Below are 15,970 nucleotides of genomic sequence, written 5' to 3' on the forward strand. Positions count from 1 at the left end.
CTTTTTCCATAATTTTTCAAAAGATAATAATAGATGAAAATTGGAAAGAAAAAGTGATCGAAATGCTTCAAAAAATGTTTTGATACGCTGCCTTTTGCAAAAAGACAGGACTCAATCAGGATTGTTTTCTGCGTATGTGTTTTTTCTTTTGAAAGCAACAATGATTTATGAGTGAAGAAAAGAGGAACAAAAAAACCTTGAAATAACTTTGATGGCTTTGAAAAATACTATCCGTAACAAGGTGTGATCATTTTCGTTTTCTTTTTGAAAACTTTTTTGTTTCTTATTCTTGAATATAAAGTTCCAGAAGAAATAAATTAAAAGTGACTGACAAAAATTATGCAATATTATCATGAACATCACAATCTGATACGTCTTGAATCTCAATCAAATTGAAAATTTTTGAAAGACAGATTTGTCAGTGAAAAAACGTTGAAGATGCAATCGAAAATGAGCGACATTTTTCGAGGGAAGCAAGACGGGAATTTGAAGAGTTGAAAGGAAATGTGGATTTGAAGAATAAAGAAGAATAAAGAGGAGAAAAGTCGAAAGAAGAGTTTCTTTTTTGGGATGGCTTCATGAATCGTACTGCATCATTACCGATTGCAAAATTTGGAATGAAAAATCTATCTTTCTTATCGAGGTAATTGTTCATGTATTTCAATCAATAAAGTGGAATTATGGGAGGATTTGCAACTGGTGCATTTATTTATTGAATACAATAGCAAAGAATATTGCTGTTAAAATAGAAGAATTGTTGAGAGATGGAGCAATTTATGCAGTATCGGAAGCGATTCAGGAGACAACGATGATTGACAAGATGGCATATGCGACCATGAATTTTTTTTATGAATGTTTCAAGAAAATGAAAATGAAAAGAGGATGATGAAGAGGAGTTTGATGAGAGGGATGAAGATAAGGATGAAGATAAGGATGAACTGAATAAAGGCGAAATAGAAGAATCGAATAGTGAAAACTTGAAAATGAAGATGCTTGAAATGATGGAAGAAAAAGGATTCAAAGATTTCATCTCTGTCTTTCATGAAACGCTTCCTTTTTTTTGTGAATATTGCAATAATAGTATTTCATTTGATTTTTCAGATAAGTTCAAAAATGCGTGAGAAATCATTGAAACTGTATTTTTCTTTTAATAGAATATTTCTTTCTCTTTTCTCAATCATTGATCAAAATAAAAACAATGCAATAAAGCTTTTTTGAAATCCGTGATTTTCAAATTTCAAAAAATGAAGTGAAACCTTGTATCGAATAAAAAATTGAAAATCATTTTGCATATTCCTCCTTCTTTCATAAGAAAACTTCTTAAAGAAATTTGTGGCTACAATATTTTAATAATGAAAATTCCAAATCCTTCAGGCTTTCTTTCATCGTTTCCAGATATTTCTCATTTATCCAAGGATTTAATATTTCCATGTTTTTGCAAAATACCTTCTAAAAACAATTGTTTTGCTCTTTTTAGGCATTTTTGTCGATTATCTGAAAATAACTGTATTTTCAAAAAATATGAGGATGGTGAGAAAAAAAGAAATAAGACTTGCATTGGAAAATGGTTTTGAATAAGAAGAAAAAGTCGAAGCTCTCGTGAAACATTCAACAGAAAAAAACAATTCTGGAGAGTCGAATGATAGTTCTGTTAAAATATCAACTTACCAGCAATAATAAAAAATTCAATCATCATACCCCTGATAAATATTGATAGATTATTATTTTATCAATTTCATAAGATGATCCACATGTATATGTAGAAATTCAGCAATTACTGTTCCACTCGCAAGATAAACTTGTCCGGCTTGTTGTCTTTGAGTAAAAAGGATTAATTCATCTGACAGAGCTACTGAATTTTCTGTTCTCATCATCAAATATTCAAATACTTCTCATTAAGGCATTTAAATGCATTGAAACTTCGATTTTTATAAAAAACCAAGTATATCAATTATTTTGTGAAAAATAGTGATGAGCACTTAAATTCTTCGACGCATTTTTCCGCATAAACAAAATTGTTTTATTTTTCCAAGTGATAAATACACACTCCTTGTTAATTAAAAAATGAGTAAAACAAGCAAAAAAATAAGAAGTCATGATATCAACAAATATGAACATTTTCAAACGGTAATTAAACAAAACAGTCTTTGAATGTACATACTTCAGATCCTTTTTTAATTTGTCTTTGTTTCTTTCACTGAAAAATGAAAGTTCAATAAATATAAAAAGAAAAGTTATGGCAATAACTTTCTAAAAAGTGAAATCAGTAATATTTCAAAAGCAAAGAATGTTATTTTTATGTTCTGTTTCATTTTCCAACTCATTTATTTCATTGACAAAATTATAATCCAGTGACAGAAGTGGCTTCCAGTGGCTTTTTAAATTCCTTTGTTCACTGATCTTGTCACAAAACCATTTTTCTCTTTATTCGTATTTTGAAATTTTTTTGATAGACCTTTCGAAAAAATGTATTTTTTTCTTTTTATAAAAGTTGCAATAATATGAAAAGAACGACATTGTTCAAAGTTTTCTTCTAAAGGAATCCAAAATATGAGATATGAAAATTATTTATGGAACAGATCAGAAGAAAATGTCCTGTCGGTCACCTTTGTCACTAAGTGGCAAATTTTGCCACTTGTCGCACAGGTCTAAGTGCAATATATGCAACGAAATTTATAGTGCGTTTATTTACTGTTTCGCAAAAGAAAAATTCTAAATGAGAGCATTTGTTGTTGAATTATGCATATAAAATATTTCTATCTATTTTCAATTTATAAAAATAATTCTTTATTGCAGTTGTATTTTATTAATTGTGAAATTAAATACAATAAATCTTATTTTGTAATTGTTCATTTGAGATGAAAATGTTGTGAATATGTTCAATTTTGACAGAACTATTATTTTCAAAATGTGTGACGTATTTTTCAACAAAAGATGAAATTCAAATTAAATTTTTGATTCTATTAAATTGTTCTTATTTAAACGAATAGGGTTTTTCTGAGATAAAGTCAAATTATTTGGAAATGTTGAAGTTATATTTGAATGAAGAATTAAACAATTCAATATTGTTTTATGAAAAAGTTGAAAATTCGAATGAATAAAATTTAAAATGTTTTATTTCTCACTTTATCAACAAAAAATTTAATAATGAAACGAAAATGAAAATTTTAATTGAACACTATGAAAAGAAGATAAATGAATTTGGAAGCAATGATAAAGCTAAAAAAAAACAACTTGAAATGAATGAATATGGAAAAAAATCATTCACATGGGTGATTCTTTTTGAAAAGTCACAAATGTTTAATTTTCAAATGCTTCAAAAATTTCATATTTCACTCAAATTACTGTTTCAGCTCACAAATCTCCTCAAGAATGTGTTTAATAGCATTATCAAGTTATTGATTCCATTTTTGTGAAGTTTGATATTTGTTTTCAAAATATTTAGCAAAATATAAAATTTTTGATTTATTTGTAAATTAAACATTTGTGACTTTTCAAAAAGAATTACCCACATCATACATTTTCATTGGAAAATTATACACTTTTTTTTTCCTTTTTTTTCTTTTTTTCATCAAAAATATGCTCAAAATACGTTCTTATTATTTTAAACAAAAATTTCACAAAACTTTTTGAAATAATTTCAATGACAACTGTAAACTGTTTCAAAAATGCGATTTATTTTGAAATCAAGAAAGAAAATGATGTTTAAAGTGAAACAAATTCTTTAGCTTTGTGCAGGAATTCGTGAAAGCCCGAATTTTCTTTCATGTTTAATTTTATTCTCATGAATCAATTCCATTTTAATAATTTTTCATTATGAGCATTGGATTAATAAATATTAACAATTAATATTTTTCATCTTTTGATGTTCGTGGAGTGATTTATCATATACAAAACTTTTGAAGTGGAAGTGCACAACGAAGTCCATTGTTTGCTCAAACTTTCATCTTTTCCACTATCTACGTGAATTGGATAAATTCCATTTTCATTTATCCAGTTTTTTTCCATAACCTCTCAAAATTTTTTTTCTCCGATATTCTCTGCTCCACTCCATTTTTCAAGTGGATGCATCTAGATAGAAACCACCTCATATTCCTTTTGATCACATTTTTTTTTAATACTAGTGGCCTTTTGCAATTTTTTCTGATCCATTTTTATCTTTCTTTTAGCAAGTCATAAATATCAATAATTAAATCCATGGAATTAATGGAATAATTGGCATTTCAGCAATAACTCACAAAATAGTTTAATTATCTTTTTTTCGCTTTCTTTGATTATTTCATCGTTTTTGAATATCAGATAATTTCTTTTATCTTTTATCAAACGTTGTCGATGCTGAAGAATTTGATTTTTTTAATGAGATGATTGTGTCCACTTTTGTTTTGAGAGGCGCTGAAGTTACGATTGTGACTTGGATGACTGTTTGGATTTTTATTTTTTATTTATTTTTTTTAAGGAGTTTTGTTTGCAGCAAATACGCCTGGAGTTCGTGAACTGAATCATTGAAGGAAATGATTGGAATTACAGTTAAATCGGATATAATCACATCAGTTTTTGCAAAACTTTTTGTGAACATGTTCGATTGTGATTAGATGCTATGTCGCATCACACAGAAAAAAAAAAAAATAAAGAAAGAAATTTTGGGTCAAATTTTCCATTTTTGTAAATTCTTCACAAATACACACTTTTCACTTGCGAAATCAAATTTCATCAATAATTTGCATCATACAGACTTTTTCAAACCCAATTTTGAAAAATTGATATTTTGATATTTTTCATCAAAAAATCGATTTTTCAATGAAAAATGAACCCATAATAAAACAAAATGAGATTGTGTATATTTAGCCCTGTTATCATATTTGATTGAAAATGAATGAAGCACAGACCAAAAATGTCGGTGAGTTGAAAAATGTGACTATTACCGAATGTGATTATATTTGAAGTGATTATTTCCAGTTTTTACTGTATTTGCTATTATATCTCAAAAATTGTTCAAACAAGTATTACTCTTTATTTGTCTTCAACTTTCACTGATTTGTTTTTTATCTCCCTTTGCAATGAAAAAATGCATTATGTGTATGCTTTTTCGAAGAAAACAAATCTTCCAAAAATGAACTTATTATGCCACTGGCAAACATGATGTGATCCTAATGCCACAACAAACAAAATACGATGGATAAAAAGCAAAATTTTGAATTGGCAATCCAATAGTTTTCTCTTCTAACTTTTTTTCTCCAATGATTTCTGAATGATGCATAAACTTAAAGAAGAAGAAGATAAATGGGAAATGAATGGGAAAAATAGACTGAATGCAATATAGAATGTCTTCTTCTTGTCTGTATCTCCATATATGGCATTTTTGCTTCTCTTCTTCTTCCACAGTTGCGAAAAGCCATAACCATCCATCTCAGTCATATTACAAAATTGAACAATCACGATTCTGTCAAGGAATATTAAGAGAAAGATGACATACCTCGTATCATTTGCGATGATATGAATCAAATGAATACACAACAACAATAACAACAATATCTTTTTTTTTCTCTTCGTTCTCTTCCTTTTCCACCTGTTCTTATTTGCTGCTTCTTTTCCCTTCACTTTTTCAATCTCATTCTATATTTGATTCAAAAAGTCGTGATTTTTGTCATTTATCTCTTTCAAAATGAAGAAGTGTAAAGAATATGTGGAATAGTAGCAAAAACATGTTGTATTCAAATGAAACAATAAATAACAATGGAAATGATAAAGATAAGCAGATTCTATTCCAAACACACAAAGCAAGAGAATCAAAAGAATACAAAACACAAAAAGATATAAGAGAGATTAAAATGGATATATCAATACAATTATCATCATCATCTTTTTCTTATTCTTTATCTTCTTTCACTCCATCACCATTCTTTATTTCATCTTCGTATTTTTTTGGAAATATATTAATCTAATGTTATATTCTTTTTAATATTCAGTATCAACATTCTAACATGATCAACTGTTTTTAAAGAATAATGTAGGACTATTTCAAAAAGGAAACAATAACACAAGTTCTCGATCTTGTTCACAATTTGATCTACTTGAATATTACAAAATATATACAAATTATATCCTAATATATTAATCGAGACTGATAACAGCCTCAACGATGAAAATAGTGCATGGCATTGCGCCAGAAAATGTAATATATAATAAAACTTGAAAATAAAAAAACAAAAGAAAAGATAACTAAATAAGGAAAAATTGAAAATATTGCTCATTTGGTGACAACAAACAAGCATATCAATAAAAATGCAAAATATCAGCTTAACTGGTTTAACTTATGAATAAAATCAAAATAGAAAAAACAATAAGCATGTAACTTTTCTTTGTCAATATGCATTAACAACAATTATTGGTTTCACTCCTCCATTTTTTAGTTGTTCCGAGACCTTTTCTTCCTGACAACAATAATCGCAATAATCACAACAACTACCACAATCACCACAACCACAATAGGAACAACAATAGCAACTACAGTTCCCGCATTTGACTTCTTCTTTTCTGGTTCTGGCTCATCTTTCGGTTCTTTGTGCTTCAGGTATTTCTCATACACATCTTCAAGATTGTCACCTTCTTTTTTTGCTCCGACAATCCATCCTTTATTATCATCGTTGTAATCCTTCGCAAACCCAAATGCATCTTCTTGCTTGCTGTACTCATCAAAGTCCGGCGCAATAATACACAACGATGCAACCGATGAATCTTTCCCTTTGTTGTTGTTATCAAATTCAAGTTTGCCTTCACCTGGAAGTTTCAAATTAGAAACTATCTCCTTCATCTCAATGAAAATAGCTCCTGAATCTCCTTTTTCTGCTTCGCACGACTTGAATGAACATTTCTTTTCTCTTCCCATTTCCACTTTTGAACCATTATCAGCCATCTTGATCATAATACCAGCAGACAATCCATTCGCTGATTTCACTTCATTCATGGTCAATCCTTCTATTTTAACAGTCGAAGCTTTATCAGTGGCATCTCTAATGCTAATTACTGCTCCGTCTGTCATGCTCACTTTATTGATCTCAACTGTATCAAATTTGACTGAAGAGGATTCGCTAATAACAAACAACGATTCTTGGAATTTCACTTCATTATCACCCTTGCATTCAACTCCACTCATTTCTAATTCTCCTGCTTTCACATTAACAAGATGGATTTTGGCAATTTCTTCATCATTACTGTGTGCAACTGACTCTGGTCTCACAAATTTGCACTTATTAATTGTCAGCGATACTGAGTCAGTTTCCGCAACAATCAATGAGGATGCACCGGTATTTGATTCCTTAGGTGCATCCAATGACAACGGGAATTTGAAGGTAATTCCTCTGAACTCAACTTTCTTTTTGCATGTGAATAGATCCTTTCCAATTTCGACCTTGCAATCAAGTGTAACTTCTGTTTCTGTTTCTTCTTCATTAGCTTTGGTTACACCAACAATTCTAACTCCAGTCTCTTTATTAAACTCAACAGCATCAGCAGTTAGAACATTTTTAGCATCTGTTTCCTTGATTATTTTGATTGTAAATCCAGAAGCGCTTTTTATCTCTTCAAATAGTTCATATGCCTTGCTCAGATTTCCCATAGGATTCTCATATGTATTTCCATTTTCATCATTTCCATCTTTCTTCACATATACAATAGGAAGATCAAAATAATTTGAAGTGAAGTCAACATCACCATCTTCACTGTTGGCTGCAACAAACCAGTCATTTGTTCCTCGTTTATAATCTGTTGCAAAACTCGCTTTCATAGCTGCTGCAATTTCCTCATGAAGAGTAACTGGTACATTCAAATATAATGCCGTGTTCTTTTGGAATCTCCTTCTCCTGCTGCACAGCTAGTGAATTTTAAATTAGTTCCCGTTTCCGGCCATGACAATTGAGTTGCTTCTGTTATTCCTATCATCTTCAGATATATTGCTCCTGCTTTCCCTTTTGCACATGTGCAATTTTCAAATTTTGTTTCACCAGTATTTCCAATCGTGAAAGTGCTTTCAACATTTTCACTTTCAACGTATAATGCACCGCTTGTTGTATCTACTGTTGAAATGCATTCTGTGAATGTGCATTTATCCAATTTTATCACAACCTTGTTTGCACTTTTGACTTTCACCACTGCACTTTCTTTTGATGTGATCTTCTTTAAATTCAATGATATCAATGTGACATCTGATGTTCCCTCAACCAAAAATGGTGTTGCTGAAAATGTGATGGCATCAGCATTGGTTTTGCTTTCTTCTGTGCAATCAACTGTGCTCATCGTCAATGAACCTGCACTCACTTTCACAAGATGAAATTTGACTTCCCCTGATGTTGGTCGCTTAAACTCACAGTTCTCAATTGTTAGAGAAACCGAGCCATCAACAGCATGAATAAGAGCAAATAGGTCTTCATTTGCTTCATATCCATCTGTTATTTGTCCAGATGTTGTTGAGAAGTCAAACACCAAATTCTTGAATGTCACCATTTCTTTGCATGTGAACAGATCCGTTCCTTCAGTAGATGTGCAGTTGATCTCCACTTTAGTCTCAGCTTCGTTTTCAGCATCCTCTGCTTCCACCACTCCTTCTATCGTAATTCCTGTCTCTTTTGAGAATGTAATAGCTTCCCCTGTAACTGCTTGGCCAGATTCGTTTTTCATAATTTTAATGGAAAATTCTCCAGATCCTTTTGAATCTGCAAATAATTCATAAGCTTTTTTTATTGTTTTAAATGGTTTTGTTTTTGTTCCATCTGCTGTGTCATCATTTCCTCCACTTTGAACATATGCTTCATGTGGATCAAAATATAATGTAGTAAAATCAATATCGATAGCACTTTCATTAGCTCCCTTAGCTGCAACAAACCAGTCATTTGTTCCTTTCACATAATTTTCGGCAAAGCTTTTCTTCATTGCTTTTGCAATGGCCTGTAAATTGCCACTATTCACGTCAAGATACAAACCCGTACTCTTTGATCCGGCTGTGCAATTAGTAAATATCAAATTAGTTCCTATCTTCGGCCATGACAACTGACTCTCATTTGAAATATTTGGCATCTTCAGATATATCCCACCTGATTTCCCATTGGCACATTCACATGATTTAAATGTTGTTGTTGCATTTGAAATTCGTGAACTTTCTGAAATATTAAATTTGCTTCCTGTTCCGTTGCTTTCAACATACAATGCTCCACTTGTAGCATTGTTTGCATTTTCTGTTGATTTGCAATTGGAAAATGTGCATCCATGGACGTTCACTGTAATAGCTTCATTCTCTTTTCCCACAATCTTCACTACTGAACTTGCACTCGACTCTATGTTATTCAATGTTGATGCAATCAATGTAACTTTTGCTGCTCCCTCAATCAAAAACGGAGTGGCTGAAAATTTTGCAATATTGGTTTCATCCTTACAAGATACTGCCTCCATGTTGAATTCACCTGCTTCCACTTTCACTAGATGTATACTTGCAACACCTGTTTCCGGGCGTTCGAAATGACAAGTGCTAATTGTTAGTGTGGGTTGGTCATTCGAATTTTCTCCTGAATTTGCAACTGAACGAATAATAGCCAATGTGTTATCATCATTAGATGCAGTTCCAAGTGACATTGGATATATAAACTTCAGATGCTTGAAAGATACATCATTCTTACAGATGAATATATCCTTGCTGGTATCACCATTTCCCTCAGCAGATGAACAATTTATTTCCAATAAATCAGGAATTGCATTGTCACTTTGTTTTCCTCGAAGCATTAATGGCTTATCTTTTTCAAATACATTCTCTCCTGCAACTAATGCAGAGTTGCTATCTACTGGCTTCAGAACTGTAATGATGTAAGAACTTGGACTTGTATCATCAGTGAGCTTTGTTAATGCATCACTTATCTTTCCAACAGGGCTATCTTCTGTTCCTTCTCCACCATTTGCTCCACTTTTAACGAACACTTCTTTCACGTCACCATCTGCATATACTGAAAGCACAACTTGCAAAAATACTAATTTCAGAAACATTTTCAATTGATGTTCTTTTCTCAAAGCAATCAAAGATCTACGGACACATTAATTGCACAATCATTATTGCTATTTATGGTCTATTACATACTTCGTATCTTTTGGTATTTTCGAGTAAACAAAGAATTATTGAACAAATTTTTGTAAGTGCATTGACTGATAGAACTCTCCAAAAATTTGTTCAATAATTCTTTGTTTACTCGAAAATACCAAAAGATACGAAGTATGTAATAGACCATAAATAGCAATAATGATTGTGCAATTAATGTGTCCGTAGATCTTTGATTGCTTTGAGAAAAGAACATCAATTGAAAATGTTTCTGAAATTAGTATTTTTGCAAGTTGTGCTTTCAGTATATGCAGATGGTGACGTGAAAGAAGTGTTCGTTAAAAGTGGAGCAAATGGTGGAGAAGGAACAGAAGATAGCCCTGTTGGAAAGATAAGTGATGCATTAACAAAGCTCACTGATGATACAAGTCCAAGTTCTTACATCATTACAGTTCTGAAGCCAGTAGATAGCAACTCTGCATTAGTTGCAGGAGAGAATGTATTTGAAAAAGATAAGCCATTAATGCTTCGAGGAAAACAAAGTGACAATGCAATTCCTGATTTAGTGGAAATAAATTGTTCATCTGCTGAGGGAAATGGTGATACCAGCAAGGATATATTCATCTGTAAGAATGATGTATCTTTCAAGCATCTGAAGTTTATATATCCAATGTCACTTGGAACTGCATCTAATGATGATAACACATTGGCTATTATTCGTTCAGTTGCAAATTCAGGAGAAAATTCGAATGACCAACCCACACTAACAATTAGCACTTGTCATTTCGAACGCCCGGAAACAGGTGTTGCAAGTATACATCTAGTGAAAGTGGAAGCAGGTGAATTCAACATGGAGGCAGTATCTTGTAAGGATGAAACCAATATTGCAAAATTTTCAGCCACTCCGTTTTTGATTGAGGGAGCAGCAAAAGTTACATTGATTGCATCAACATTGAATAACATAGAGTCGAGTGCAAGTTCAGTAGTGAAGATTGTGGGAAAAGAGAATGAAGCTATTACAGTGAACGTCCATGGATGCACATTTTCCAATTGCAAATCAACAGAAAATGCAAACAATGCTACAAGTGGAGCATTGTATGTTGAAAGCAACGGAACAGGAAGCAAATTTAATATTTCAGAAAGTTCACGAATTTCAAATGCAACAACAACATTTAAATCATGTGAATGTGCCAATGGGAAATCAGGTGGGATATATCTGAAGATGCCAAATATTTCAAATGAGAGTCAGTTGTCATGGCCGAAGATAGGAACTAATTTGATATTTACTAATTGCACAGCCGGATCAAAGAGTACGGGTTTGTATCTTGACGTGAATAGTGGCAATTTACAGGCCATTGCAAAAGCAATGAAGAAAAGCTTTGCCGAAAATTATGTGAAAGGAACAAATGACTGGTTTGTTGCAGCTAAGGGAGCTAATGAAAGTGCTATCGATATTGATTTTACTACATTATATTTTGATCCACATGAAGCATATGTTCAAAGTGGAGGAAATGATGACACAGCAGATGGAACAAAAACAAAACCATTTAAAACAATAAAAAAGCTTATGAATTATTTGCAGATTCAAAAGGATCTGGAGAATTTTCCATTAAAATTATGAAAAACGAATCTGGCCAAGCAGTTACAGGGGAAGCTATTACATTCTCAAAAGAGACAGGAATTACGATAGAAGGAGTGGTGGAAGCAGAGGATGCTGAAAACGAAGCTGAGACTAAAGTGGAGATCAACTGCACATCTACTGAAGGAACGGATCTGTTCACATGCAAAGAAATGGTGACATTCAAGAATTTGGTGTTTGACTTCTCAACAACATCTGGACAAATAACAGATGGATATGAAGCAAATGAAGACCTATTTGCTCTTATTCATGCTGTTGATGGCTCGGTTTCTCTAACAATTGAGAACTGTGAGTTTAAGCGACCAACATCAGGGGAAGTCAAATTTCATCTTGTGAAAGTGAGTGCAGGTTCATTGACGATGAGCACAGTTGATTGCACAGAAGAAAGCAAAACCAATGCTGATGCCATCACATTTTCAGCAACACCATTTTTGGTTGAGGGAACATCAGATGTCACATTGATATCATTGAATTTAAAGAAGATCACATCAAAAGAAAGTGCAGTGGTGAAAGTCAAAAGTGCAAACAAGGTTGTGATAAAATTGGATAAATGCACATTCACAGAATGCATTTCAACAGTAGATACAACAAGCGGTGCATTATACGTTGAAAGTGAAAATGTTGAAAGCACTTTCACGATTGGAAATACTGGTGAAACAAAATTTGAAAATTGCACATGTGCAAAAGGGAAAGCAGGAGCAATATATCTGAAGATGATAGGAATAACAGAAGCAACTCAATTGTCATGGCCGGAAACGGGAACTAATTTAAAATTCACTAGCTGTGCAGCAGGAGAAGGAGATTCCAAAAAGAACACGGCATTATATTTGAATGTACCAGTTACTCTTCATGAGGAAATTGCAGCAGCTATGAAAGCGAGTTTTGCAACAGATTATAAACGAGGAACAAATGACTGGTTTGTTGCAGCCAACAGTGAAGATGGTGATGTTGACTTCACTTCAAATTATTTTGATCTTCCTATTGTATATGTGAAGAAAGATGGAAATGATGAAAATGGAAATACATATGAGAATCCTATGGGAAATCTGAGCAAGGCATATGAACTATTTGAAGAGATAAAAAGCGCTTCTGGATTTACAATCAAAATAATCAAGGAAACAGATGCTAAAAATGTTCTAACTGCTGATGCTGTTGAGTTTAATAAAGAGACTGGAGTTAGAATTGTTGGTGTAACCAAAGCTAATGAAGAAGAAACAGAAACAGAAGTTACACTTGATTGCAAGGTCGAAATTGGAAAGGATCTATTCACATGCAAAAAGAAAGTTGAGTTCAGAGGAATTACCTTCAAATTCCCGTTGTCATTGGATGCACCTAAGGAATCAAATACCGGTGCATCCTCATTGATTGTTGCGGAAACTGACTCAGTATCGCTGACAATTAATAAGTGCAAATTTGTGAGACCAGAGTCAGTTGCACACAGTAATGATGAAGAAATTGCCAAAATCCATCTTGTTAATGTGAAAGCAGGAGAATTAGAAATGAGTGGAGTTGAATGCAAGGGTGATAATGAAGTGAAATTCCAAGAATCGTTGTTTGTTATTAGCGAATCCTCTTCAGTCAAATTTGATACAGTTGAGATCAATAAAGTGAGCATGACAGACGGAGCAGTAATTAGCATTAGAGATGCCACTGATAAAGCTTCGACTGTTAAAATAGAAGGATTGACCATGAATGAAGTGAAATCAGCGAATGGATTGTCTGCTGGTATTATGATCAAGATGGCTGATAATGGTTCAAAAGTGGAAATGGGAAGAGAAAAGAAATGTTCATTCAAGTCGTGCGAAGCAGAAAAAGGAGATTCAGGAGCTATTTTCATTGAGATGAAGGAGATAGTTTCTAATTTGAAACTTCCAGGTGAAGGCAAACTTGAATTTGATAACAACAACAAAGGGAAAGATTCATCGGTTGCATCGTTGTGTATTATTGCGCCGGACTTTGATGAGTACAGCAAGCAAGAAGATGCATTTGGGTTTGCGAAGGATTACAACGATGATAATAAAGGATGGATTGTCGGAGCAAAAAAAGAAGGTGACAATCTTGAAGATGTGTATGAGAAATACCTGAAGCACAAAGAACCGAAAGATGAGCCAGAACCAGAAAAGAAGAAGTCAAATGCGGGAACTGTAGTTGCTATTGTTGTTCCTATTGTGGTTGTGGTGATTGTGGTAGTTGTTGTGATTATTGCGATTATTGTTGTCAGGAAGAAAAGGTCTCGGAACAACTAAAAAATGGAGGAGTGAAACCAATAATTGTTGTTAATGCATATTGACAAAGAAAAGTTACATGCTTATTGTTTTTTCTATTTTGATTTTATTCATAAGTTAAACCAGTTAAGCTGATATTTTGCATTTTTATTGATATGCTTGTTTGTTGTCACCAAATGAGCAATATTTTCAATTTTTCCTTATTTAGTTATCTTTTCTTTTGTTTTTTTTATTTTCAAGTTTTATTATATATTACATTTTCTGGCGCAATGCCATGCACTATTTTCATCGTTGAGGCTGTTATCAGTCTCGATTAATATATTAGGATATAATTTGTATATATTTTGTAATATTCAAGTAGATCAAATTGTGAACAAGATCGAGAACTTGTGTTATTGTTTCCTTTTTGAAATAGTCCTACATTATTCTTTAAAAACAGTTGATCATGTTAGAATGTTGATACTGAATATTAAAAAGAATATAACATTAGATTAATATATTTCCAAAAAAATACGAAGATGAAATAAAGAATGGTGATGGAGTGAAAGAAGATAAAGAATAAGAAAAAGATGATGATGATAATTGTATTGATATATCCATTTTAATCTCTCTTATATCTTTTTGTGTTTTGTATTCTTTTGATTCTCTTGCTTTGTGTGTTTGGAATAGAATCTGCTTATCTTTATCATTTCCATTGTTATTTATTGTTTCATTTGAATACAACATGTTTTTGCTACTATTCCACATATTCTTTACACTTCTTCATTTTGAAAGAGATAAATGACAAAAATCACGACTTTTTGAATCAAATATAGAATGAGATTGAAAAAGTGAAGGGAAAAGAAGCAGCAAATAAGAACAGGTGGAAAAGGAAGAGAACGAAGAGAAAAAAAAAGATATTGTTGTTATTGTTGTTGTGTATTCATTTGATTCATATCATCGCAAATGATACGAGGTATGTCATCTTTCTCTTAATATTCCTTGACAGAATCGTGATTGTTCAATTTTGCAATGACAAATAAACTCAACTCTCAACATGCTACATCAAATTACTGTTCATTGGACACTTGTTTTCAAAAAGAAAAGAAAAAAAAAAATGAAAAAAAAAGTGTTGGATAGCAATTTCCTACTAATGTTGTGATCAAAGCGAAAAAAATATATTATTCAATTGAAATTTTTTGAAATTTGAGTTGAAATAAACAAATAAATAAACGAATAATGATATTTAATATAAATAATCATTAACGAACAATATTTCTTTCATATATTTGAAAAATTGTTTGATTACAAAACAAAATTGAAAATTTATCAAATTAAAAACTCTCTGAACTTCGAATTTTTATCAAATTTTTGCTTTATAATTTCTCTTGATTTTTTATTTATAGGGCTATAATTTTATCTTGACCTTTTTTCTTTATCTTGACCTTTTTCTTTTTTATTAAACTTTCAGCTATACACAAGCTTGTGATAAATAAAAAATAATCAGAAATGTTTGAAATGTTTTTATTTCCTTATTCTGTATTTTTTTTTCAATATTTCTTTTTTTTCAAAAAGATCGAGGATTATAATAATTTTATGTTTTGATCATTGGCTTGCTGCTTTTCCAGCGAATATTTTTTATAAGAAGTTTTAGGCTTTTATATCATAATACATCGTTTATTTTTTATAAGTTGAACTTGTTTTAAACTTTCTCAACTTGTTTTTTTAACATTATTTTCATTTCACTCATTTTTTCAAAAAACACGATTTTAAGGACAAATATGAATTTGTTTTTAAATTTATTGAAACGACAAATAAACATTATTAAAATAAAAAGATTCTTGTTTATTAAAATGATAAATTATTTGTATATGTTTCGTAATTTGAATAACAAAAAAATCATATACACTTGCTTTTTTATTCAAATTTTTGAGAAGTTCCTTTTCATTTCAAAATTAAACACAAATAAACGATAATAAAGACTTTGTGTATTTTTTTCATTTAAATAAAATTTGACACAAACACTTGTTTATTAAAAAAATCGTGTTTTAA

At 31.5% G+C, this 15,970-nt stretch overlaps 2 protein-coding genes across 2 annotated transcripts; one reads left to right on the forward strand and one right to left on the reverse strand.

Moving 5' to 3' along the window:
• Positions 1-6,406: 6,406 nt before the first annotated feature.
• On the reverse strand, positions 6,407-10,026 carry MONOS_16866 (uncharacterized protein; the record flags this gene model as incomplete). Its single annotated transcript, XM_067869735.1, has 2 exons — positions 6,407-7,812; positions 7,869-10,026. The coding sequence occupies 2 exons, from the start codon at positions 10,024-10,026 to the stop codon at positions 6,407-6,409; spliced, it is 3,564 nt and encodes a 1,187-aa protein (XP_067736112.1).
• Positions 10,027-11,866: 1,840 nt separating this feature from the next.
• MONOS_14680 (uncharacterized protein) lies at positions 11,867-13,960 on the forward strand (the record flags this gene model as incomplete). Its single annotated transcript, XM_067867504.1, has 1 exon — positions 11,867-13,960. One exon carries the CDS (start codon positions 11,867-11,869, stop codon positions 13,958-13,960), a length of 2,094 nt encoding a protein of 697 aa, XP_067736113.1.
• Positions 13,961-15,970: the final 2,010 nt, after the last annotated feature.

This window comes from Monocercomonoides exilis (genome assembly GCF_001643675.1).
Source record: "Monocercomonoides exilis strain PA203 chromosome Unknown scaffold1-2713096, whole genome shotgun sequence".
NCBI lineage: Eukaryota > Preaxostyla > Oxymonadida > Polymastigidae > Monocercomonoides > Monocercomonoides exilis.